General features: G+C 37.9%; 1 protein-coding gene across 1 annotated transcript; it reads left to right on the plus strand.

Moving 5' to 3' along the window:
- Positions 1-48: 48 nt before the first annotated feature.
- zgc:162707 (UPF0524 protein C3orf70 homolog B) lies at positions 49-26,670 on the plus strand. The gene is made up of 2 exons (XM_007570303.2): positions 49-1,088; positions 22,572-26,670. The coding sequence occupies exons 1-2, from the start codon at positions 905-907 to the stop codon at positions 23,240-23,242; spliced, it is 855 nt and encodes a 284-aa protein (XP_007570365.1). The 5' UTR covers positions 49-904; the 3' UTR covers positions 23,243-26,670.
- Positions 26,671-27,231: the final 561 nt, after the last annotated feature.

The raw sequence follows: 27,231 nt of genomic DNA on the forward strand, positions 1-27,231 counted from the left end.
TTTTTATTTGATTAAAAGAAGCTCATTTCTTGTTTCCTTTTTGCGGTTTGTATCTCCTGCTTTCTGCTGGGTCAGCTTCAGCAGGAACAGAGGGAGACCCGCAGCTTTAAACTGCTTTAACATAAATCAATGGCTCATTCCAGGTAAATCTCAATCTGACGTCCGGTCCTGAGCAGGTGTTAGGGTTGCCCCCTAGCGGCTGGAGATCAGCTGGAATCTTTTGCTTTACAATGCCGCTATTTTCATCATTATTAACCATTTTCTGCATCCTTTATTTGATTGGTTGCACGATTCCACCCACGTAGCCTGTTTTCTTTTAAGGAATGCTCCGTGGCTTTTAATTACGGCTAATTAAAATACATCCTGAACAAATCGACACTTTTAAAGTCCAGTTCTTTAAGGTTTGTTGGAGACGACGGATTTCATATTCAAGCCTTGATCTTTGAAGTTGTGTGAGGAGCTGATGAAAGCCCTTGGTTGTGGCGTTTGAAGTGCGCACAGCAGCTGGCTTTGTGTTCGCGGGGCTCCTCCCGTTTCTGTGATGAAGTTCGGATGCGCGTCACCAAAGCAGCGCGCACAGCTGAGGAGCTTCCCCGACGCCACGCCACGGCACGAGAGATGGGGAGATGCGTGGATCACGATCACGGGAGGCTTCGAATGTGACATTGCCCGTCGTTTGTACTTCCACAGAACGCTGTGCCACCCTTTGTGTGAGCACTGACCGAGCTGATCTAGATTCAGAAGACCCAGCAGCATCTATCCACCCCCCCTCCCCGACCCCCCCTTTTCTACAAAGCTTCCTTGGCTGCGTGGACCGTGAAAAACCTCTCGGATCGGTTTTAGTTTTACTCCAACATACCGTGCGTGCGTTTTGAAAACAAAATTGGATCCGGGAAATGTTGGCATGGCCGCCTCGGGAGCTCATAAGTGTCCGAAGAGTGAGAAGTTGGACGAGGCGCAGGCTCTGGCCAAGAGCTGCGCGGGGAGACCAGACTTCCTGCCGTGTGATGGACTCTCCATCTGCGCGACGCACAGCCACGGGAAGTGCTTCAAGCTGCACTGGTGCTGCCACTTGGGCTGGTGTCACTGTAAGTTTGTGTTTGCATGCTTTAATGACCAACAAGAATGTAAACTCAACGTCTGTGATGACTAAAGAAATGCTCGGTTTGCTTACAATGTTCAAAAGGCAGAGAGGCTGGGCGCTTTCTTTAAAGAGATGACATTTTAAAAAGATAAAGAAAAATGTATTTGAAAACTAAATAAAGTGGCAATAGAAGTGTTTCTCAGTAAATTCATGAAGAACATTTAATCAATCAAAAGTCAGGCTCAAATCTCAGTGCGTTTTAACAGCTAACTAATAGGTACAATTTCAACTGATAGATTTTAGGCTGGACAGAAATTTTGTCTGTTAAAATAATTTTAACTATTACTGTGATAAAAATACGTAGTTTATAGATTATAAATCAATTTTATGTTCCTTTTTAGTTGCGTTTTTATATTATTACTTTTTCAGTTTTATTCAATCTATGAGACACCAATGCTTACAATTGTATATAAGACTGATCATTATATAGGAAAATCTGCATAAATTTAAGTAGATCATTGAAAAAAAATACATATATTGATTTACTTAATATGTTACACAGATGCATTTTATTTATTTAGGCGCTTTTGCAGGTCAGAAAACCATAAGGTGCTTTACTATAGAAAACCCCCCATTAAAACCACATAAGACAAAAGCATAAACAGATAATAAAACATAATACAAGCATAAACTAGTTAAAAACCAGACTGAATACATAAGTCTTGAGCCTCCCTCTGCTCTTAAAATGTGTTCGAGGAACTATTAAATCCTTTATCTGGAAGATTTCAGACCACTAGAAGTGCTGTAGGGTCCTAGCAGGTCTGAAATTGGCTGAGACTTGACCACAAGGGCTCTAAAAGCAAATACTGGAATTATAAAATGATTTCTAAAATGTACCGGCAGCCAATGTAGAGAGATTAAAAGTCTCTTTTGTGTGCTGGTAAAAAGTCTTGCAGCAGCGCTCTGACCTGACTGGAGACGATTAACATCTTTCATATATGAAATTCATGGGATTTTTCTGCAGGAGTAATAAAAAGGCTGTTGCAGTAGTCAAGACAAGATAAAGTAATGAATATGCATGAATATGAACATGAACTAGTTCTGCTTTTGATTGCACCGTAATATCAACCAGCAACAATTTTAATTTTAGATTTTAGATTGGGTGACAATTGGAATTAATTATCTGTCCATTGCACATCACTGGCTGCCCTGTAAAGTTCAACGTTTACTGTGACTGTCGTGTTCTTAGAAATATTTCAAGACATAGTAGTTATCTCTTCAGTTAAAAAACAAACAACCCCCTCACCCCCGCCAAACCATCTGTGGTTACATATTGAAGTTTAAAGAACATGCAGGTCACGAAACAAAACGATGAGCTGAAAGCGACTACTGACACCTTCATGAAGAATCATAAGCCACAAAAGGTCATTGCTAAAGAAACAAGGCTTTAATGGAAAGTTGAGTGGCAGGAAAAAGTGTAATCAAAAATCATCTACAAGCAACATTGACAGCTGCGGTTTTGAGAGGATCTTAAAGCAACACCCATTCTATGTTTTTGGAGAGATTTACTCGGTCTAGTGATGTTGCTTCAAGAGCAACATCACTAGACCGAGTAAATTTCTCCAAAAACATTGAATTAACTATTAACTTGGTTGAGTTAAGTCACAACTGAACCAGCAGCAACGTTGTAAGTGTCAAAGCCGGGTTAAAAATAAAATGTGATAGACTGTTGGAAGTCTTTTCAGATTAGAGTGACCTTTGCATTTAATTTGGAAATCAAGGTCCTAAAAAAAAAGTGTGAAGTTTCTACAGTCAGTGATGAACTCGGTAGTCTTTTCATCTGCTGGTGTTGGTCTGCTGCTCTTTATTGGGTCCAAAGTCAGTGCAGTTATGTAGCAGGAAATTATACAGCTAATTTAGTCCTCACAACTCTAAATAGTTAATTATTTAAAGTTGTGATTGGAGAGAATTAATTTGCTGACATAAATTAACCTTCCAATATTATTATTCATTGAGATTTATTGAGATGTACATGCATAAGCTTCATCACCCTTGTAATTTCAAGACACAGTAATGGTCAAAAATTCGAGTTAGATTTTGTCAGTGATACATGATGTTCTTTTTAACAGACAATTGTTGATTATTTCCAATTTCTGCCTGGCATAAAATCTATAGATCAAGATTTTAACAGTTATCTCAGTAACTGGGAAACCTGGTTTCCCAGGTTGGAGTTCATGGAACAAACCTATAGAGTCCAGTTAAGTTACTTATAAACAAGTATATTTTTCAACACCCTCAAATGTACAAGAAAACTGTGTTTCAATGTTGTTTTTACTGTTACAACTACTATGCATTATTAAATCAGTAACCAATCAGGATAATCAAATTTTAAGCATCTGTGGTTGCAAAATATTCCTGGATATGTAGTGTACCTAAGGCACATTACATGATTAAGTAATGCTGCAATAAAGTTTTTTGTGAAAGTTTATCATTGTACTAAGAGCATGTCCTCAGAGCAACTTCTATTTTATATTTAACAACATTTCTACATCTATTATAAATACTCCCTGTATTATTCATGATAATTTACGCTTCAACAGATTCAAATCCTTCAATTATAAAAAAAACTTGAAAACAGAGTCTGTGGTGTGAACTCAGACTCATTAGCAGACAGGGATTTTTATGTTCCAGATTCTGGTTCTGTTTTTCTGTTTCTGTCTCATCTGTTTTTCTGGATGCAGTCTGATGACTCTGTCACACATCTGAATCATCACTTTCATTTCTACTTTTTCAAGGCCACGTCTGCTGATTTCCTCTTAAAGCCTGTGTCACATCTAGTATTTCGAAACCTTCATTTAGATTCTGTGATGTATGGCGAATAACTGATTGGATTTAGGTAATATGCAATCATTTAAAAGCTGATTAAATCTCAGCTGCTAGCAACACGGTTTAGCATGTATTTTGACCCAACATAATGCTATGAACACTCAGCAGACCAGCCAGTGTTTATTTCATGGCTAAAAATAGCACTTATGTAGAAATTGAAGCTGATTAAAGGCATGGGTCATGTAGTGTCCCACAGTGATACCAATGTTTAAAAAAAAAAAGTGTGTCCTCTGGTGGGTTTAGTTTATTTTTCAGCACTGGGGTGTATTCTGGTTATTTTTGGTTAAACGTCCTTTGAAGGAATGCTAGAGGCAGTGCAGGAGTGAACAGAGTTTGCGCTGGCTGTGTAAAGCATAGAGTAGTTCAGTACTCTGCCTTTCTTACCTATTTCTGCACACGGATGGTCAGCTGGCTGAAAGAAGTCTCTCATGCTGTCCTGTGCCTCTTTGATAAATGTGAAAGTAACAGAATTGAGTGATAACATTTATTTACCTGGAATCAACTCAAACTATTTCATGTGTTAATGCATTCAAATTGCCTGCTAATGCATATTGTACTCATACCTGGAACTGTAGTGGAACTACTTGGCTGTCATTTCTCGGTCAGTCTGTAAACAACATCCTAGGCGTAAGCTGGTTAAGCTGGTTAGGACTAGGATGTATTGCACAAAAAACTGTACAATGCAGACAGAAAAATCTGTTATCATGCCAACATTTTGCTGAGTGTTGCTAATTGGCATCACACCTACAGTTAAATTTATATTTATCGTATGTGCTATAACGACAGCAAAAATAAAACCAGTACATTTTTATATTTGAAAATAAATTCAGGCGGCAAGTGGTAAAATAATCTTGAGCAATTATAATAAATTGTTGCACACTGTTATTCATTTGGGCTCCTTATTAAGCATGTTTATTTTTCACAGAAAAGAGAAATGGAGAGCTATAGTGGTACTTTAGATGTTGGAAATCATCACTAACTAAAAAGTACATTTTAATCGTACCAAAGGGTTTCTTTCAGGCACAAAGCAGAGAACCTGCTGTACTCATTAATTTCCTTTTTTACTATCGATGTTGGGAACATGCAGCTCAAAATTTAACATGTGACTTTGAGAGGTGAATTTTGGCAGCATTCTTCTACCGCTAACACCCTGTCTCTCCGTTTGAACCTCTCTCAGCCTGAAGCTTCTGAGCCAGTCCCCCATAGCATAAACCCGACCCCTGACAGCGTGTCCGTCTCTTTGTGCTGTCCCCAATTTATCCCCATCTCACTCCAGCTGCCCTGAAAATCCTCAGATCAGTGTAAAACACAATCACCATCTCCTTTGCTGCAGCCACGCAGGGGCTTACAGCATGCAACCGCACAAGTCACATTGTAATCTTTTTTGCTGTGTAATCGTGGGATTTCAGATGCCCCCACCTTCTCTTCAGAATGAGCCACGCGATTTTGAAATATTAGATGTGACAGAAATATGATGAATCCCTTCCAGTGTTTATTGCAATCTGCAGAAAGCATTCAGGAGGCTTGGCAAAGCCAATCCAGTGTTTATCTGTCTGTGAACACTTAGACTTTCTCCTCCCCTCTGGCAGTAAAACAATTGGAGAGAGCGGATGTATTTTATCCAACTACACTGCCTTCCAAAGATATTCATACCTCTTGAACGTTTCCACATTTTGTCACACTAAAAATAGAAACTTCAATGTATTTGTTTTTTTGTCATAGATCAATACAAACTAATGCATAGGCTGCTGTAATTGTGAAGTGAAAGATAAATGATGTGCGTGAATTTCAAAATTATATCTAGGGACAGAAGTGTGTGCCCTTTCTTTGACATAGTAAAAATTTCTTTCACTTAGTAAAGCATTCTTTGTGTCAGGTTGGAATGGGAACGTCTGTAAATTTTCACATTTTTCCATGAATTCTTAATTGGATCCAAATTTGAAGTACCACACTATACTTTGATGTCAATCATTTCATTGTAACTCTGATTGTTTAGGGGTTATTTTCCTGCTGGAAGATGAACCTCCATGAGGCTCATGCCGTTTGCAGATTTTAGCAGGGTTTTTTTCCAGTATTGCCCTGTCTGTCAGTAGATCTATCTGATGACCTGCTTTCCTGTCCCTGCACTTTTTCCTGCACTTTTCTGGTGTCCCTGGCTTGTGATAAACTTTTTAAACTAACTTTTTTTTTTGGCTTTCTTTCAGCAGTGGCCAGATTTTTGACATAAAATATGTGTATTTGATATACAAATTCTCCCAGTGGAGCTGTGGACCTCCAGAATTAAAGTCAGCCTGTTGGTTCCTTGGTAGATTTGCAGTTCTGGCATAGCCTTCCCATTTTTAGACAGTTTATCAAACAGCGCTTTTTAAAATGTTCGAAGCTCAGAATTTTGTTTTATAAACGTATCCGACTTTAAACTATTCAATACTATTGAATGCAAATTTATTTAAAGGGAGTTAGTAAAAAAAAACGTCCCATTTATTAAAAGCACAGATATTGTACTGGTCTATCACATAACTTCCCAATTAAATATATTGAGGTTTGTGGCTGAGACATCAGGGAATGTGGAAATTTTCAAGGTTTGTGATTGTTTTATTTTTCTCCTTTTTTTTTTTTTTTTNTATTAAAAGCACAGATATTGTACTGGTCTGTCACATAACTTCCCAATGAAATATATTGAGGTTTGTGGCTGAGACATCAGGGAATGTGGAAATTTTCAAGGTTTGTGATTGTTTTATTTTTTTCCTTTTTTTATTTTTTATTTTTTCCCAAAACATTCTTCATTCAACTGTAGGAAAAAAAATAATCATGATAAAGTTTCTCACCTTCACATCACTCTGTGCTTCCACTCTCAGCTTCCCTGTGCAGGACAGTCATGCACCAGCAGTGAAAATAAACCATCTTTGGCTGCTGAATCAGACAGAACCAGGGCGCCCACTGAGAAAACTGTATGCGGCTGCTTTCTATGCTCGCCTCAGCTTGGCTCACTTCCTCCTTCTCTCCAGCAAAGTGAAGTAATGCTGAATGCAAAAGAGCAGAACTCTGCGGCGGCCCCCGTATCTCGTCGCGTTTTCATTTCGAATGCGCCAGCAGCTGCTGCCTGTTAGCACAAACTTGTTCAGAAGCTGATAATTGTTCGTCCACCACGGGGGAGCCTTGCTGAGCTGCCTTTTTTAATTACATTTTTAATAGGTTTTCAGGAAAACAAACAAAAAAGGTCACTTTGCTCAGCGTTTATGTCCTCAAACACAAATGATTTCCATTATCTGGGAACAGCATGGGGCGATGATTACCTGTGACTTAATTCCTTCTTTTATTTCCAGCCGAAAACCGAGCAACACCCCGGCGCTGCGGCTTTGAGTGTTTTTCCTGTTGTAGCTTTTCTGGCAGAGAAAACGGAGAGGAAAGAAGCAGAATTGGATGTAGGTGGAGGCAGTGTTCCCAGCTGGTGACAACAACATCAGTCCAAGCCTCTCATTAGCAGTAATTAGCGGTGTTTAGTGTCACCGCCAATATGTCACATCTGATGACTGCCTTTGCTTGAAGCATCACTAGAACCACCTGGCCTGAATTCTTGTTTTTTTCTTCCTCTCACTTAATCCTTCTTTAACTGATTACACTTGCCAAAGAGAGTGATAAATTACTCATTAACAAAGTCTATCAGAGGCCATAATGAGCACTGAACAGTCTTGTCAGTCTGCTTGTTTCCTGTCGGCACCAATTTCTGATTCTGGGATACGTTTTGTTGTGTTGGTACAGGAAAGTGGGATCTCTCTCTCTGTCAGGTTATCTCAACAGTCTCATCTGTCAAACTACACTGCTTGCAAGTTGCAACTATCCAAAAGTGAAACATGGAGGTTTTCTGGGGTTGCTCCTGTCCTGTGCAGATTGATTTGCTGACTGATTCTGAATTAAGCGCAGTGCTGAATTGTAAACCGTTTCACCTTTTGCTAACGGATCAGTAACGGGGCCTGAGGCGAGGTTCTTGACTGATTGTTAGTGTTTGCAGACCACAGCTCCTTCGATCATTTTAATTGCTGCTCTGTTGGTGATGGAAGCAGAGCAGAACCAGGAAAAGAAGTCTGTCCAGATATTACACCACCTTCCCTTTTTGATCTAATATCCTCCCACTGCAGCTTAGCTAATAAAGGAGAAAAGGAGCTTGGTTTTATACTCTCAGGATTTAGCTGAGATTAATGTGAACTTACGTTTAAACTTTGCAACAGGAAGAATTTTTTATTTTTTATTTTTTTGCCTCTATGCTACATGTGACAGTAAGCTTTCACTGTTTTAAAGTGAGCATCACAAATAAAAAAGCTTTTCAAGATTGAGGACCAGGGGTTGGAAAATATTAAGTCTGGGGGACTGAATATAAATGCATGCCACACTTTCAGATTTCTGTTTTCAAGCAGATAATCACTTAAAATCACATGAAATCCCAATAAAAATAAACTCAGGTTCGTGCTTGAAACATGACAAAATATAAAAAAGTTTTCCACCAACCTGCCGCCTGTCAGTAGTTCATAGTGGCTAACTGCCTCACAATCGTGGTCCACTTAGTCTGCCAATAGATGGTCCATAACTCACAGCTGGAGAACGGAGAATGATCTGGAAGATCACTATATATTGTGTGAAAGACTCATACTAACCAGTATTGGCAGGAAGATTTACTTCGCTGACCTCTTTCTCTGTCAGTAGGAGGGTTAAATTGTACCCAATTAGAAGAAAATAAAAAAATAATCTTTCACTGACAACACTTAGGAGGCATTTCTGACCAGAAACACGATTCCACGAGTTTTTGAGACACGTGTGAAAAATAATTAAAATGGCTCCGAGGTTATTTGATAAGTTGGTTACCCTCCAACTTATTGCTGCCTCCGATAAGCATTTAAAATGCCTTAATTTATGCTGTTATTACAGTATCATAATCTCACAGTGTAGGATATTGAACATTTGAACCTTTAAGCACATTGTGTGATGATGTGTCCATCTTCCAGACTTTGGTGACAAGATAAACTTAAGTCACCATCCAGACTTTTTTGTCACAGTTCTAGTTGATTTCAATTTGCTCTGACTTCAGAAAAATACAAAAAACAAAAGAAAAAAAAGGTTGTTTGGGCGAGGCTGTGTTTTCTTGAAGCGATTTGGTGATTCATATAAAGATTAACACACGTTTGCTTTACTTGAATAGCATGTTCTCCTCTCTTTCTCATTTTGATGAAAAGAGAGCTAGACCTCTGTTTTGCCTTGTTTCAACTTCAAGGAGATGGTAAGCCTTGAACATTCAACCAAAAAAAAAGAAAAGCATAAATAAGAAATGCTGCACTTGCATTTGTTCAATAGGAATTATTAGAAACTCAGATAAGTTTGGCTCCTAAAATTTAGAGAAAAACAATAATTTGCTAAGGTGAAATTTCCCCCTCCCTCCCGCTAAATAAATACATTGAAATTAAATGTTGGATTTCTCAACATTCTTCACCGTGAAATTACGCTTCAAAACCTTTACTGGGGTGTGAAGGGCGCAGTATATTGTGTGCTCTGGTGTCAGCCGAGTTGCATCACATGTGACTGTAGAAAGAAAGGTGAGGTAATTGGATTTCTGTTCTCTGCTTATCATCTCATAAGCTGCTGTGACTTCAAGATTTCGAACGAAACTTTTTCCACTTGTTTCGATGCAGCAGAGAGGAGAAAAGCTCCACAGTGTTTTCAATGTGTACCCCCATTGTCAGACAGTCGGGGAAGAGTGTGTAATACTGTACACCTATCACCGTTAATGGTCGAGGAAAGCTGGATCGACATCCATCCAGGAAGTCTTGAAATTATTTGTGTTATTCATTTTCTCTGCATGGTTGCAAAATGTTTGCAGAGTAAGAGAGAACAGGTATCCCATCGGTGTGCTCCACATCCTTCCAGCAACATCAAATTATGCTGTTACTGTAACTGCCTCCTCAGCTACTCGCCGTCGCTTTCTGGGTAGTAGTTTCTATATATAGCTGCACACATATTTGCTTGCATGTGTTCTGCCTTTATAGTAATCGTGAACACACGGGGACAACATTAAAAACACCCCACGTTTCGACAAAAGGGCCGTGTGAAGATCAAGTGCTTAGTTCCTCTCATAGAGGAGAAGAGCTTGCCAGTAAAAAGACTCTGCTTTGAGAATATAAAGGAGTTTTTTTTGTTTAGTTTTTTTTTCTGGCTAAAACCTCTCAGATCTTGCCTGCCAGTTTAATTCTGGGTCCACTGCTGCCTCTGTTTTGCTACCCAATCTTGCTTGAGGTAGAGAAGAAACAAACACTGCTGGCCTCCAATAAAACAAGGATATTATATATAATCAAATCCCAAAAAGTAGGACTTGAAAGGGTACATTTGGGTCCCAAATCTCCGGTTTCAGGCCATGATTTGGAGCAGATATGATGCAACATCACCACATCTGTTTACTGTTTTTGCTTTCATTTTACTTTTACATAAGCAGGAACAGAAAAATAAACCAATCCTGATAGCGAGGAGGTTTTAAAGTTGCAGGTCATATTCTCCAAAGCAGAGTTTGTGTATTGGTAATTTTATTTTAAAATGAGAAATGTTTTTTTTTTTTTAAAGAAAAGAAAATCATTAATTTTGAACTGACTGGTATAAAAAATAGAAAAGAAAAAAAAATGAAATAAAAGCCAGCACAGAACTAAGCAATGTATCATATATGAAATTACATAATAAAGGGCAGGAAATTGTTATAGGAATGCTGCTTGCTCTCATTGGCTATTGATGTATTGATGCAAACCTAATGAGGAGGTTCAGCCTCTTTATCAGCTATCTTTGCATTACTTTGGCGTGGAGTGCTTTGAAACATTTTGTCTGCCATGACTCTTAACAAATGGCAATAAAAACATTGTTGTAATCTTTGTCTGACAGCATAAACACAGCGGTAATGTCTCTAGTGTAACCGTATGATAAAATACTTGTTCTCATTAATTAATTTATATCTGCAAAACCCAAACTGATTAAATGCATTTTAAGTTTAAAAACATCAGTTGACAAATAATGGCAAAACTTGCCATACATTTATGTATTTATTTATTTATTTTTTTTGCATTTATATAATATTTTAGAACCTTAAAACTTACTATATCATTCAGTGGGAAAATTTGTATTGTTGACCCAAATGTCATTATTTGAAAAATGTGTCATCCACCAAAGTAATGCTTTTTGTTGCGTCAAAAACAGACTGTATGTTTGGAAATGTTACTGCTGGAACATTTTTTATTTTTTTTTGGTTTCATAAGATAATCAATAACTGGCATATTTGTGCTTCAAAAAGTGTCACACACCCAACTAAATGAAAATCATCTAACTGTATAGTATTTTTTAATGTTTTGATGTTGGATTTTACTTTTAGAGCAATATTTGGTTTTGTTTGGCTCAGACTTTATGTGGTAAAATCTTGTCATTTTTCAATATGTTTAGTCCAGATAATTCCCCATCCCAGTTTTAAGATGCAGCAAGCATCTTGCCTAATTCTTACTCATGATTATGAGTATTAACAAAAAATTGTAAATGCAGCTTTTGAGTTTTTCTTTAGTAGACATTCAGCTCGTTCTTCCTGTCTCCTGTTTCTCGCCCGTTTTGCCAGTCTTCATTGTCTCCAGTTTGAGTGAAGGAGTTATGTGCCCAGCACAACAAGTTCTGCTTGGACCATAACAAATTTCCTTTTGAAATGCCAAGTTGCATCAGTACCACCACATAATTTATTCACATTACACTCCACTGGAAATCATGCATGTTTGGTGAGAAAGTTTGGCAGGAAAACAGTCTAAATGAAAAAAAATTAAATGATATTTAATGGCAACTTTTGAATTTGTTTTGAGCTCAGGATTGTTATAGCACTATCCAACTATTCAGCTAAAGGACATTGTTAAAAAAGAACAAAACATTTTCACATAGAAGCAACGTTTACGGAAAGAAAAACTTAAGAATAGCATATTTTGCACAGAGAGAACTTGGTTTACAGGACTCAGTAAAATGACCAGTGGCTGCATGTGGAGCAGTTTCTGGCCCAGTGATCTTGAAACAGGAAAGAGGAAGGGAGTTTCACAAAATCCTGAATCAGAGCGTCATCTTGGCTGAAACAGGCAGCTTGTGTTGCTGCTCTTCCTGCAGCTGTTTTGCAGGAAAGCTCTGAACACAAAAACCCAGCCAACAAGATTTAGCAATCTGCACTCACAGACATGTCTTGTTGGATTTTAATAAAGCACTACTATGAAGTGTATGCGTAATTGTGGTTCGCACATAAAGATTGGTCAGACAATCAAAACTTGTGGAACTGCTTGTTGTGTTTTCTTTTTGTTTGTTTTTTTTCTTTCACACTGAGCTTGTTTAGAGTCCCAGCGTCAGCCTGCAGGCAGTCAGGCGGACTGAAAAGTGGACAGAGTGATGTTGGAGCTCCGTAATGGAGAGTGAGAGAGACAAATGAGTGTCCTGTAATATTTTCCAGAGACTCTACCTTGTCCATTAAAGCAGAGAAAGCAGCTTGCAGCCTGCCACGAGCAGGGAGAGGAGGAGAAGCGACATGCAAGCTGGAGATGTGTGTTATCAAAAGAATAATCCACTGCCTCCTCTAGGGATGAACTGCAAGCCCTCCCACTTCATCATTAACCTCCTTACTCTTTCTTCAGTCGTAAATATCTCTAAAAAATAACTTGTGGCTATTTACAACATCCTCTTTTTGCTTTTCTGCTTGATCCAATGCTGTACGGAGGCAGCTTTAAATGTCCTTGATGTTTTCTGTGGATTTTATTTTTTTCACCTGGACCATAAAGACGAAAAAGACCCTCATTTTTATACTATAATTATCCTGTGTAAGTGCAGTTGGAAATTATTTCATTGTCGATATCCTCTGATATGCGTCTCATGTGCAGTCGTGAAAAGATTGGGATACTCCATTAAAAGTTGACCTTCCAATTGGAAATGCTCACATATGTCATTCGTGTACATGTGAATAATTTTACCCATTTGGTAAAATGAATAAATGTGAGTGTGTCCTGAATTGGACTTTTCTGTCGGATCTCTTGCTAAAATTCCATATGTCCAGATGTGCTGGAAAAACATACAAGCTTTTCATTGTGACTACATTTTATGTCTTTATTTGATCAATGCTTTTAGCTGCACTTAATTGTGATGTGATGAAAGGTTCTTTCAGTCCTTGCTGAAAGTGTAGCATGTTCGGCAGCTGGTCGAATGAGGCCCCTGGCAGAGCAAAACATTGTGTCTGTGTTTGCTGTGGAAAGCTCAGTAATGTGCAAGTCAAAGAATTGACTAAAATGTTTGACATTTACTGTTAATGCCACAAATGGCAGATTTAAAAAATCTGTATTTACTTTAAAACAGGACCAGAAATATCCTGCAGCATCACATTTGTTGGTGCTTTCACACAGGAAAAGACACACACACAAAAAAAAACAAGATATACTTTTATCAAAGTAATTTATACATTAAACATCACTTTTTTTGCCAGAAACTTTATTTAAAAAAATACTGGAAACAATTTCCAGTTTAAACAATTTCCAGTTTAAACTAAAGTTGTCATACACTATTATTGGATTTGGCATTACTGTAGTGTTGTCTAAAAACTAGTAATGAAGTACAACATTGCCCACTGTGACATTATCATTCATTGAAATGATCACACACAATGTTGTTTATTTTTTGCTTCTGTTTTTCTCCACAGTGTTTATAGACAGAAAGGCAGATATATGGAAAATATTTTTGTCATCAGTTTTTCACAAGAAACTTTAGATTTACAAACTATGAGGCAACAATGCACCAGGATGGCTTATCCGGTACAAACTGTAATTCATAATAGAGGGACCTCTCTGGAGACTATCTTTAATTAGGTTGGTATTTAAGCATTGCACAATGGTGCTGCAAGACATTTATCTCTCTACTTTATTATTTTTTCAGAACCACAAGGTTCCCACCTCTTTCCTTAAGTTTCAGCTTCTTGGTCACTAAAAGTTTTAGCAGCTGTAGGCATCAACAGTGGTGAGTCCACCCAATTATTTGACTGGAAATATTATTAAGAGGCAAAGCATAAATGCAAGGCACCTAAAAAACTGATAGACAAATAAATATCTATGGTGTACATTTTAGGACATCCTCAGTCCAAGGAAAACATCCTCACACATGAGAAAAAACGACCCCTCTGACTAAACGGCATCAGAATGAAAAGTCTTAAAAAACACAAAAAACAGCTTCAGATGAGAAGGTCTCAGATAAAACCACATCGGCTTTTATTCTGATGCCAATTTTTCTGAGACCTTTCGTCTGAGGCCGTTTTTTGCCAAGACTTTATTCTGAGGCCGTTTAGTCAGAGGTCTGATGGCTTTTTCTCTACGGTCTGACATCCGAGGCCGTTCTTTTTAATGTGTGAGGATGTTTTCCTGAGACCTGAGGATGTTGTCCTAAAATGTACACCGTACAATTGATTGGTCAGATTGATTCACCCTCCCTTTGGATTACTAAAAGGTTTGGGACGTAACTTAATTACATCCTGCAAATTTAGCCAAGGATGTCGTCACATGGTTTCTTGTCTTTCTATGTGCTGGCACTTTGTAAAAAAAAGTTTTGTATGGGATTAAACTGGTGGAGTGAAGGAAGTGAATGGTTCAATCTGTTGCTGCATAAGAGCAGAATATGTTTCTTTTGTGGTGATCTGTCTTTTTTTTTCATACTTTGTGACTTTCTGACCATCTTGGTTGAAAACGGCACACTTTTTGAGCGCTCCCTGCTTGTCAGACAATTATTGCTTTATTGTTCAGTAGCTTAATTATTAAAGGATGGCCAACTCTGACTACCTCAAGCACTCTGGATGCTGAGGTGAGTGAATCTTCATCAGCGTAGATGAATTTCTGCGTGTGGCGCCATGTGCTGCAACAATTTTGTAGTTATACTAATTTTGAAGCACTAGCACTTATATTACAAGCCTATGTTGTGATCCTGATCCCATTGTGATATATACATATATATTTTTGAATGGCAGAAATCTGTGACTGCCTGGCCAGATAAAAAACAATATCAAGAATATCAGGTACTTTATTTTTTGTGTAGCTTTGATTTAAGGTAGGTTTATTTTTATGGGATTGTTAGGGTGTTGTGTTTTTACCAAAGTAGTTTTAGTGTTGTTGGGTGACATGAAAAGCAGTGCTGCAGTAAAATAAAGTTTTGCAAAAGTTGGTACTAATGATGATAAAAATATGTTTTATTCTGGGTAGTTGGATGGAGTGTTTATAAAGACCAAACCAAGTAACTAAACTTTTGAGACGCACATATATAAAAGTCTGTTATTTCTGGATTTGATAAGAATCAGATGTAATAACAGTGAAGGAAAAAAAACCCCACAAGCTTCATCTTCAGTGAGATACTGTAGCAAACTTTCTGTGTTGACTATAAAGACTTGACTATAAAGAAAAAGAGGTTCAAACATGCTGGAAGTTTAAAGTGAGAAAATGATGTGGCACTGTGGTGGACGTCCTGCTGCGAGAAAGAAAAAAAGAACAGCTGTTAGCCCTTTCTATGTTTACAACCAATTAAAATCCATTTCCATCACAGCCCTGAACTTGCCCATAAACGACTTTGGTCAACCAGTGGCAGGAACAGTGTCCACCATGCATGTTGCCGCTTTCTTCATATGAGCTTCACTTTCTACTTTCACCTTTGCAGAGTTGTTTCCGCAAACCTACAGAGCTGATTACTTGTTTTACTTTTTCCATTCAGCAGCTTTAGTTATTAATATCAGAACAGATCCATAATAAAACAGACTTGCTTTTCTATTCACTGATAAATGTGTCTCTGTGTCACATCTGGGGAAGATGTGCATATATATATATATATATTTTTTTTTTTTTTTCCGCTGTCGCTTTCTTTGTCACATCTATTGTCTGGTGATGGTGCAGACAATGGAGCGATATGCAAATGATTAATTAGGGGAGTGTCTGCACCCGTTCATGGATGAAAATGAATAGAAATCAGGCCTGTGCATATGTATGCAATTTATTTATTATTAAAATTCAGAAATGAGAATCACACCCACACACAGCTTTATAAATCTGCTGAAAGCATTTCCATTGTCCATTTACAAATAAAGTTGCGTTATGAAACAACAGAATTGAATGGAGTGGCTTGACTTCTCACCCTAACATGGCTTAGTTAAGGTGAGAATAACACACAAATCCAGACGCCACTTAATACCAAACAATGTCTTGTGTGATAAGGAGGATTAAGAAAGATGAGAACTTGCATCAATATATCTGTGTAGTTTTTATAGTTTTGTGCCAGGTTTATCCTTCAGTCTTACTCTGAGACGTGTAGCTACATGATATTCAAACTTGGCACACATTTGTTCATCTGTCTGGCTTTGCTGAGGCTTCGGTGCATCAATGAATGCGCATTATGTTGAGCTGTGCCTATTTTTACAAGAAATAAATCAATGTTTTAACACAAGCAGCATTGGTATCCTCTTCTTAGCACATTTAGAAAGGTGCTATGTGATCAGAAAATGAAATCTACTTTATTCATTTGGATGGGCATACGCTGTATGTTTTGTAATTGCCATTATTGCAGTCAAACCTGATGTTTCTTTAGTGTCTACATCTGTTTTAGGCTGTTAAAAAAACAGATGTTTCCAACCTGTAACTGACGTTAGGGTTTAGATAAAGCAACAGTTTGTAGTTATTTGTTTTTAAGTTTGCCTAAAACTTAAGTTTATGGTTATGAAATTGTACCATACACCATAAGATATTTCATACTGACCATTTGTCTGTGAGTATCTGCAAAGCCAGGGGCCCATTGTATAACCTGCCCTGACATCCGCTGAGTTAAAAGTAATTTTCTTTATTATACCCCTAGTCTGCTGTAGCTGAAAGAAGTTACTTAACTTTAATAAATAATACCTACCTGCAGGAACCTGCCCAGATTACATTTAGTTTGATCAGGATTTATAAACTCTTTTATAAGAAAAAACTGCCCCAAATGTTGACCAGGACCTAAATATATTAAAATACAAAGTCTTCAGACAATAACGTACAACTAAATTAAATTATATGTGAGATTTGTATATTTTTATGACAATTTATTTCCGTCAGCCCATGATCACGTTTAACTTCACTGAAAAATAAAACGATTTCAGTGGTTTAGATTGAATGTGAATTGATTTACTTCCTGGTATGAAATGAAAGTAGGTGGGGATAAGATTGGGGTATTATTTGGTAAAGAGTTGATTTTTTTTTTTAATGATAAGCCACAATAAAACATATTTGATTAAAAACTGCTGATTTTCCCACCAATATAGTTAATGTTTGCTAATTTACTAACTTCGTAATTCCCTTTACTTGATAAAATTTGTCTCAATTACTCAATGCACTGCTACAGTACATTTTCATTTTATTTATAACAAATTATGTTCAGTTTCACCAAATATAAACTCATATTTTCCAGCGTGCGTTGTTAAGCTTCTATTTTATCCATCTTCCTGTTTTTTGCCTGCCTTTGTGTTTGTGGATTTTCCTCTCTTTGTTTCAGCCAAGTCACTGTACAAAATGATCTGCAGCTTTACCATAATGTTCCTCAAGGCGAACAGACACATGGATGTATTTAGCTGAGACTGTAGACACCTTGGAAATTTACATACTCACTGTCTTCTTTCTGCAGAGCTGCCAAAATCGGCTAGTGTTGCTGTAGTGTTGGCTCCATATGTCTGTGTGTGTCTGCGTGTGTGCGTGTGTGCGCGCGTGTGTGTGTGTGTGCTGTGTGTCCGAGCAGGCATCTGTCCGTCCCTCACTAGAGCTCTTGGTATTTGAAACTCCAGATGGATGAATGCAATTAGATGTAATATGCTAAAAACTAAATGTCAACACGTCGCCTTTTTACAGCGTTAGCCCTCATTTGTGGGCGCGCTCTTGTCTGGCTGAATGGGCTCATCTCATTCTGAACATGGACCACTGAGTTTGCCTCATTTAACCGACCCCGGCTGCTGCTTTCCCTCTTTTGTCTGCATCGACATGAGCTCCAGTGTTTTTCTGTTAACGGCGTTTACACTGTAAAGCTTCAGCCTCTTTAATCCCCCCCACACTGGTGCCTGATGGAGACTCGCATCATTAAATAACGATTTGGTTAGAAGAATGAAAACTATTCTGTGACAGAAGCCGATTTGTAAATCACTGACAACACAAAGCAGAGCCACTTCCGTACTTTATGTTTTCACTGTAACCTGGGGAAGAAAAAAAAAATCGTTCTGATTCAATGGATCTTCATGCCAGTGGAAACAAAAGACGAGGACACAAAGCGGTAGAAAGTGATGTGTAAGCTTGTCATCTTCTGTAGTTTCTCTGGCTCTCCTGAGGGCCTGTTAGACAGACAGCTACAGTATTCATGCAACACTGGAGTCAATCAGCTGCAAACAACAAGCAAAATCTTGGAGGCATTAGAAACTTGTAAATGACCAGGCTAATTTATAATACATTGTGAAAAATCTGGTGTAACCTAACACTAGTTAGTAATTTGAATCTGTAATATGTGCTGCTGTTTGTTGTCATAGTTTCATGTTTCAGATCATCAAACTGATGTTCATTTCAGACAAAGAATACCTGATTTAAAAAAAAAAAAGTTCAAGTTTCCAAAAAACTATCTCAATCAGTCTGGCTCTGTGGGAAAACTTTAAAACATGGTTTTCCTGTTGAAGGTAATATCCCAGCTTGTCAATTTGATTGCTTGTTCTCACAATTTTGCTTCACTGCACAACTAAAATGTGCTTAAGATAAAGGCCACACACTGATGGCTGAACATTCTCCATTTTTCACTTCCTTTTCTGTAAAATAACAGAATCCGTAGTTCCATCCCAAAGCAGCAAATCAACATCAAACCTTCACACTACCACCGTCATGTTTGACTGTCAATTTGATGCTCTTTTTGTTCGTTCTATGCCAGATGACAAGACACATGCCTTCTAAAAATATTCCAGTTTTGTCTTGTTATTCCACAGGACGTTTCTCTGAAGTTTGGGGGATTTTAATAATTGACGCTGAGGTCAAATGAGGCGAAGTCAGCTGTGCTTTGAATGTTTCTACGGTCTTTTATGGTGGGGTGGTCACTCCTGGGAATGTTCACTACTGCTCTGTGTTTTCTTCATGTGGGATGACTCTCACTGTGATTTGCAGGAGTACTATAGCTTTAGAAATTGCATTTCAAGGCTTTTCAGATTAATCAGTGTCAATTGTTTCCCATTTGTTCTTCAATTTTTGTAGACTGGAGAGGGTTGTGTTTTTTTGTGTGGATATTTTGGCCTAATTTTTTGTTCAAACAGATTTATTTATGCGAATTATTTATTCCCAGTAATAAGGCCTTGGTGTGACTAGTGAAACTGAACTGAGCTTTTAAAAAAAAAAAAAAAAAAAGAAAATTGGTTAATTAGATTTAATCCATATTTTAATAATGGAGGTAACTGCCTTTTAATACTAAGCCAGGTTGATTTGAACCTTATTATATAACATTAACATTATTTACTCTAATAAATAAGAAAAATAATTTGAAAATGGTATTTTTTTTTTTATAAAAGAGGTAAACACTTTCTCACTTTACACTAGTTGTGAACATTGTCTTTTATACATGCCTGAGGTGGGCCACACATTTTATTTTCAGGCGTCATATAAATGGCTTGGGTGCCCTGCTCTAGTTTGGCCTCAGATGTTGGTAGTAAGAAAATAAATGTTTTACCTTCGGCAGCAGAGACTGCTTTGTGATATGAAAATTAATATTGACCCTAAGGATGAACAGATTGTTATCACAGATGTATGTTTCAAAAGGGGCATCTTTGGCCAAGATCGACTGAAAGCATATTTTTGTGTGTTTTTATTTGTGCTGTTGCTGTTTTGTGGCTCGCAGTGTTGGGGCCAGGTGCACTAGCAACATGTTCAACGTTTCATAATTGATTATAATGCAAATGAAGCACATTGCAAATGCAGCTCTTCTAAGTTTGTGGCAGTTGAAATCTCTCCTCCAAGGTTTGACACAAGAAATAAAACATTTTGAATTTCTTTAGCATTTTGCATTTATGAATAATTGCAGGGAGCTATAACTAATATTAAAAAAAACATCTTCGGTAATGTATATAAAAACGCTAAACACAGTTGCCACAATAATTGCCTGTAAATATTTGCCTAAATGCTAATTGGTAAAAAAGAAACAATTATGGAAAACCCCATGACATTTAAAGAGAGGGACTGTTGGCATGCTTCTTTGCTAAGCTAACTTTTAGCTACTAGCTCTACTGTAATGCTAAAGACAGTTTGTTGCTGTGACTTACTTGAAGCTGTTATTTATTTTTTATTTTTTTGCCATCCTCTATAATACTGCTGTAGTTAGTAGCACTCTATTGAAAGTATTTTGAGCAGCAAACAGCTACAGTATAGCAGTCAGTGACAGTCTCTAGTTCTGAGTAGCTGTCATGGTCAAGGGCACTTTGTCAAAGGCAGGCGAATTAACTGAGCGTGTTTTTGATTCTGGGAGAAACCGGAGCTCCCAGAGGAAGTCCGCATAAGCTCTGGTTGCTTCAGGGTCCTCTTGATGTGATGTGACAGTGCTAACCTCGAAGCCACGGAGATGCTCATATTTGCTCTCTGCCTCTAACCCTGTGTTGGTTTTCAGCAGCTTCTGTGGAAAATGCTGGGCCCATTAGCTGCCACATGCCCTGTTCTTCCAGTCACCGACTCTGTTGTTGTGTTTACTGGTAGGCAGTGTTGTGGGTTTCAAATAGATTTAGGCCTGAGGCAGCTTTTAGAAAGGTTTGAAATTTGCCTCGAATCCCTCGGAGGGGGGGTGTTTCTCAAAACTTCACAGAACTTTCCCTCTCTATAGAAATGGTTTGTCGATATATTAAAAACGACATATAAATGTTTTACTTCTGCTGTTAATTATTCATTTTTTCCTGAACTGAAAATAAGAGGAGAAAGTCACTGCTAAAGCTGCAGTATGTAACTTTTATAAAAAAATAATGTTTTTCTTTTTTTACATTTGTTAAAACTGTCACCAGGTCATGACCGTGTGTTATGAGACAGCTAATCTGTGAAAAGATCAATCTCCTCCACATCGTCCCTGAGCTGCTATCTGAAGAAATGTACCGCTTTAGAAAAACATTACGATTAGACTGAATAATTTCCTATTCTGTCACGACATAGTGACAGCAAATATGTAAAAAAAAAAATCTATATTTTTTGTAAAAGTTAGAAGCTACATCTTTAATGTTTATTGAAAAGTAAATCTAGTTCCTTTTTTAAAATCATATCTGATAACTTCAAGGTAAGGAAACTATTCACTTGAACCGTAATGTTTTTTCTAAAATGATATTCATGGTTAAATGAAGTGTCTGAATGATATGTTGAAATTTAGGATTTCTTCACTATAGGCAGGGAATGAATAATTTTAAAGTATACTTTTAAGGGCATTTCACTCCACATTTTAGGACATTGTAGATTTATATTGTCATTTTGCTAAGCATGAGTATGGAGAACTATTCTAATGTTAGTAATCTTTTAGAAGAAATATAAGGCTTTCACTGTATTACCAAAATGATAAAACAATCTAACGTATTACAGATATAATAATAATATTATTTTTAACATTTTACATTATCTTAATGTTGATACAATGAGTAAACAATTGCTAAATTTAGGCATGGTTTTCAACTGAAAGTGTTTGTTGCAGTTTTGCTTTAAGAAGTAACACTAATAGCACAACAAGGTCATATCATCTTCTTAGTTAGTTGGGCTGTCTGCTCAGACGGAGCCCACAGTCAGCTGCTTGACAAACACGTCAGTCATAGTTCACCTCAGACTGATTTACAGTGTCAATGTATAACAAGTTTCTGTAAAGCAATGATTTAAAAATATCTCCATCATATTGTTTTTTACAGTGTAAAATCCTTTTTAAAAGTTACTGGTTAAAAGTTTTTTCTTCCCTGTTTGGCTTTCAGTCACATTTCTTTTGGCATGGGAATCAGTGATGGTTCTTGTATAAATATCATTTTCAAATCAACAATAGCAAGAACCCACAGTAGGTACCAAATGTTTTATTAAATGTTTTTGTACAACCAGACATGGGAAGTTGTTCCACTTGTTGACTGTTCATTGAATTGCTGATTCAAATTATTTTGAGACCTTTTTAAGTCCCTTACCAGGTGCATAGCAAGGTACAATGTCTTCCTTCTGAAGGCATCAGAAGCTCTTAGGGGCTCACCATGATGTTTACTCTTCAATAGTCACACTAAACTAAATGTGTGAGGGTTAAACAGAGCAAAGCTTCGTCAAGGTTGAGTAACAGATTTTCATGATGTGATGCTCTGTGTGAAGTAATTATGTTAAAAGAGAATAAATGGGGAAAAAAAGTGAATAAATGTGCGAGTATTTTAACGTATTCCTCACCAGTTGCATTTTTAGTACGTTACACATTTTGAAAGGTGACTCATTCTAAAATACATTTTTCCCAATTTAGATTGACTACAGTATCTTCATTATTATTAGTTTTTGCAGTGATGTTGTAATTTATTTCTCTCTGCTTTTAGGTAAATACGTGTACCAGCCCATGACCAATGTGTGCCAGCTGCCCAGCACAGCTGTGCCGCCCGTCGGTTCAGAGTGCAGCGACACCATGGACCTCTCCGTCTCTCTGGCCGAGCGCTTCCTGAAGCTGGCGCCCAGCTTCCAGTCTCCGCCTCACCTGGAGTCTCCCAAGTACTGTGTCATCGCGGATCTGTTTGTGGACGACTACATTGTCAAAAGGATCAATGGGAAGATGTGCTACGTGCAGCGGCCCCTGCCTCCCTTACCGGAACCGCCTCGACCTCCCTCCCCTCAGCCGCCCGCTCCAGCTACACCTCAAATGCCTCCTAATCCCAGTCCGCCCGAGCAGCCAGTGAGCCCGAAGCGGCAGGCTCCTGCTCCGCCGGTCCCACAGCCGTACAGCGAACAGAAACACCTCTCCACTGTCGAGAAACTAAAAGGCCCTAAAATGGACCACTGCTCGTCCCCGTCCAGCTCTGAGGACTCCGGTATCAACGCGCTGGGCCTCCACTACCTGGAGTCCTGCGAGGAGGGAAGTGAGGACGAGGAGGACGAGTTGAGCACAGATGGAAACTCGAGCCCTGGTAGCCTCTGGGACCAAGACGACTGTTCTCTTCTCTCCCCCTCCAAGTCAATGATAGAGATCATCGAAAAGATTGAAACAACTGTCTAACTGACATACAGAAACCACTCGTGAAGAGGACCAACGGAGCGGTGTCCAACAGAGAACAGCACTCCGGGATTTCATTTTCCACAGACTCACAGGGAGCAAACCTCAATCTAGTGGTTCTGTAGGGTATTTGCAAGGACGCTTCAGGCTGAATTTCTTCTCCTGCATGTGGCTGAAGACTATACAGCCACAAATTTCACAGAGCCTCTTTTCTGCCCAATCCCCCTGCATGGAGTTCATTTCTGAGACTTATTGGAATCAAGGAGGAAGCACAAAAATCTCAAGGATGTGAACAGTGGACAGAAATTCAAGAGTAGAGTAGAAACACGTCAAAACAGACACAAGAGATACAAACGATAGGGTTTTTTTGTGATTTTCTTGTGTAGGTAAGTTACGGGAGCTACATTATGTAGGAACAAATTTGTTCTCTGACAACAACGAACAGTGAGGTAACTCTTGGTGTTCTCCAATTGTCAGTCTTCAGTCTCATTCAACCTCCATGTTATCTCTTATTCACTGGTAAGCGACTCCACCCACACACACGCTACTAATTCTGACATTTTAGCATAATGATTGCGAGGCCGGCTACCTCTCATGGGCCTCAACTACATCAGCCTTTTAACTCGTTAAAGACTCGCCTCCAAGCTGCCCAGACGCTGCCTGCTTCTGTCGCATTACGGAAAAAAATAAAAAAGCTTTCAGAGGTCACAATTCATCCGCACTTTACCGACGCCATCACAGGCGGCAGGAAGGTCGGGATCTGACAATCAAGAATTACACAGAAGCACATTGCTACACGGTAGCTGCCACTAAAGACCACTTCTACGACTAATTACCACACATTACTATGTTCTTCTGACCACCTTTGTTTGATCAAACGTATCTAAACTGTAGATCACAGGTCAGATTTTTAGAAGTGGGGTTCTGTGGAGAGCGATTGAGTAGTCGGTGTGCTACACTTACCGGTAGGTGGGCAATAATAAATACAGCTCACTAAAGAAAACAATATGATTATAGGTTCATGAAGACAAGACAAGAAGAGATTTTAACTGGATTTTGGGGAAACAAAGAATGACCCATGTTTCTGTTTTCACATATAATGTAAAGGTTTTACAAACCACAAAGAATCTTATCTGTATGGGATATTCTACTCCAGGTTATTCTGGTTGATATATTATGGTTTCCATACATGTCTAAATTTAAGGGGGTCCTAATTCACATAGAAACATTTAAAATGTGATACATTGCAAACAAGCAGAGTTAAGGTTTTCTATGTTTCAGACTGTGCTTTTTAGAATCTCTCTACAGTGAAAAACCACCCATTTCAAGCTTGATCAATCTATCCATTTTACATTTTTGAATTAACATACAGCAGTACAGAATAGGATACATAATATATAATAACATATAGAATAATAAAATATAGGAACAGAAATTATGAAAGAGTCCAGAGTCATTTAAAAAACATTGTTTTCCTTTACTTTAGCATTAACAGGAAGCTGCAAAGCGGACAGTAATGTTTGCATCGCTAGTAACTGTTAGCTATACGTGTATTCCCATAATGCTTACAAACTATTCATAATTTATCTGTCACTCTTCCAACTTTTCTGCTGAGTAGCTAAAATCCTGATAGTTAAGAAATTTAAAAGTGGTGGAGGTTTTTCAGTGCTGTGGTTTACCAACCCGACGGCGTCTGCATTAGCTAACTTTGTCAACAGAACAGTGCAACAGCTCAATAACTACTTCCTCTCATACTTCAAAATAAGTCTTAAGTATATAAATGGAACAGGGTACTAAGATTAAATGCTCACCATTTTGTTCAGTGCTCAGAATAATAACTTACATTTATTTTGACAGATAGTCACAAGCTGGCAGCAGCTGGATAGCGGTTTACAACACAGGCTTGGATTTGATGAGTAATATTGTGACATTTTATTGTCTTGAGATCTGGCGCCAGAAGATCTTATTACACCACTGCTTAACAGAGGTAGATTTCTGTCTTTAGATGTCAGAAACTCACTTTGGTTTGGGCCCTAAACTGATGTGTGGAAAGCCAATTAGCAATATCTAAGTATGTAGTTTTTAAAAACGTGTACTTTTTTCCATCTGTTATGCAGTTTAATATATTTTTTATATGAGAAATAGTACCAGAATGACCCTAGTTTTTTTTTAAAATAAATTAAGTATCGAGTAGTGGATTAATGCCACCCTCCCAAACATTGCTGTGCACTGCTATTCAGCTGGCTGCCTTTTTTCCCTCTCACAAGCTTTTAGCAGGATGTATGTTAACAACACATTTCTTTGTTGTTGCTTAGATTGATAAATCACAATCACAATATTTTAACTGAAATAATCAATCTATCCATTCATCCATCCCACCATCATTTATACCCACTTATTCATTTAGGGCTTTTTGGGAGGTTGGTGTCTTTCTCCAGCGGTCATGATCTAAATAAACATAAATAATGTTATTTAGGTAAGTCTATATATTTTTATCTGCTTTATTTAATCTAAATACCATTTTTGCTCAAGGGTATTGTACCATGAGAGTGTATGCAGAGAACTAATTTCTCTTCCTGCAGACTGAGCTCGATCAGGTAGTCATCTACTGCAAGCAGAATACTGACTGCTCACAACAACACCACAGAACCCCAGTTCAAATAATTTGAACCATCCTGTTAAAATAGAATCATATACAGATCTTTATAAAGAGCCAGATATTAAAATTGCTTCAACATATCTCTGGCACAGCAAACGTAGGAGAATGCTAAAGACTATTAAGATACATGATATTGGCTCAATTTGTCTAATGTATTCTTTTAAATCAATATTATAACATGACCGCATATTCATTGGCTTTTGGTGCTATTAATGCATCTATTATGATGAATCGAAGGAGTAGGCAGGGAAAGAAGTAGATTAGAATAGTTTGTCAAAGTTAGTTTGTACTATTGGACAGAAATAATCACTTATTGCACCTTTAGAGGGATATTACAATGTGAGATGGGATGTTGCATAGGTGTTGTGATGTGGTTGATATAACAAGACGTGAGCCAGCCTTTTTATTAGTTGGTTAAATTAAGCGGGCTGGATTTTTTTTTTCCATTTCTCTCTTCCTTTTCCTTTTGTTCTTTTGTTTTTACAGTTCATTTGTCAAAAGCTATCAGCAAAAATTACCAAAATCTTCACAAGTGTTGCTGAATTTCCTTAAGCACAGAAAGAAGTCATTTTGCATGACTGCATTTGTTCTAGCAAATATATATCTATATATAGTTTAACAAATTTTGTGATTCTGTGTGAAAAAGATAAGACGACTCCTAAATCAGGGTGACATCTCGTGGAGCAGAATCCTTATTAATGCAGTTCAAAATGTATGTTACGTTCTTATTATTGTTATATTATTTTCATATGAATAAATCTTATGAAACTGAGTGTTTTTTTTTTCCCCTCTCTTTTGTGCGGTGTGCATCAGCACTTATTTGACGAGAATGTCATCGACATGACAACACGGATGAGTAATGCTTTGCAGGATATCAGAGAGGCTACAAACGAAAGAGAGGGATCTGTTTAAAACGAGTTTAGTTGCAGACGTTTCCTCTTGAGGAATGTCCTTGATTTTTCTCATTCGCTCTTTTGAAACCTTTTTTATTTCTCTAACCGTCCATGAGGAATATTTCACTAAGAAAAGGAGCTGAGCCTGGGGATGGTTAAAATATGACCTGTGCAACAGCTTTATGTAAGACATGAAATATTGATCAGAGTGAAGTCTCTCCAGCTGCGACAGCTAAGCCTCCCCCTTTACTGATCAGGAGTGCAGGTGGAGTCCTGCCATGTCCTCTGGGCCTCCCCCGTAGACCGTCTCCTTCGCGCTCTCTGTGTAGGAGCTGATATTATGAGAGCACATGGGAGTGAGTTTCTCATCCTCACTGCGAGCTAAGATTGATTTCTTCATGCTTCTCTTTTCAACTTGCATTATGCCTATTGATTCTTTT

Source organism: Poecilia formosa, unplaced genomic scaffold (assembly GCF_000485575.1).
Source record: "Poecilia formosa unplaced genomic scaffold, Poecilia_formosa-5.1.2 Scaffold257, whole genome shotgun sequence".
Lineage (NCBI taxonomy): Eukaryota > Metazoa > Chordata > Actinopteri > Cyprinodontiformes > Poeciliidae > Poecilia > Poecilia formosa.

Coding starts and splice junctions, on each gene's coding strand:
- zgc:162707 (XM_007570303.2), top strand. CDS start 905: ATGGCCGCCTCGGGAGCTCATAAGTGTCCGAAGAGTGAGAAGTTGGAC. Junction 1,089..22,571: donor CCACTTGGGCTGGTGTCACT/GTAAGTTTGTGT, acceptor CTCTGCTTTTAG/GTAAATACGTGTACCAGCCC.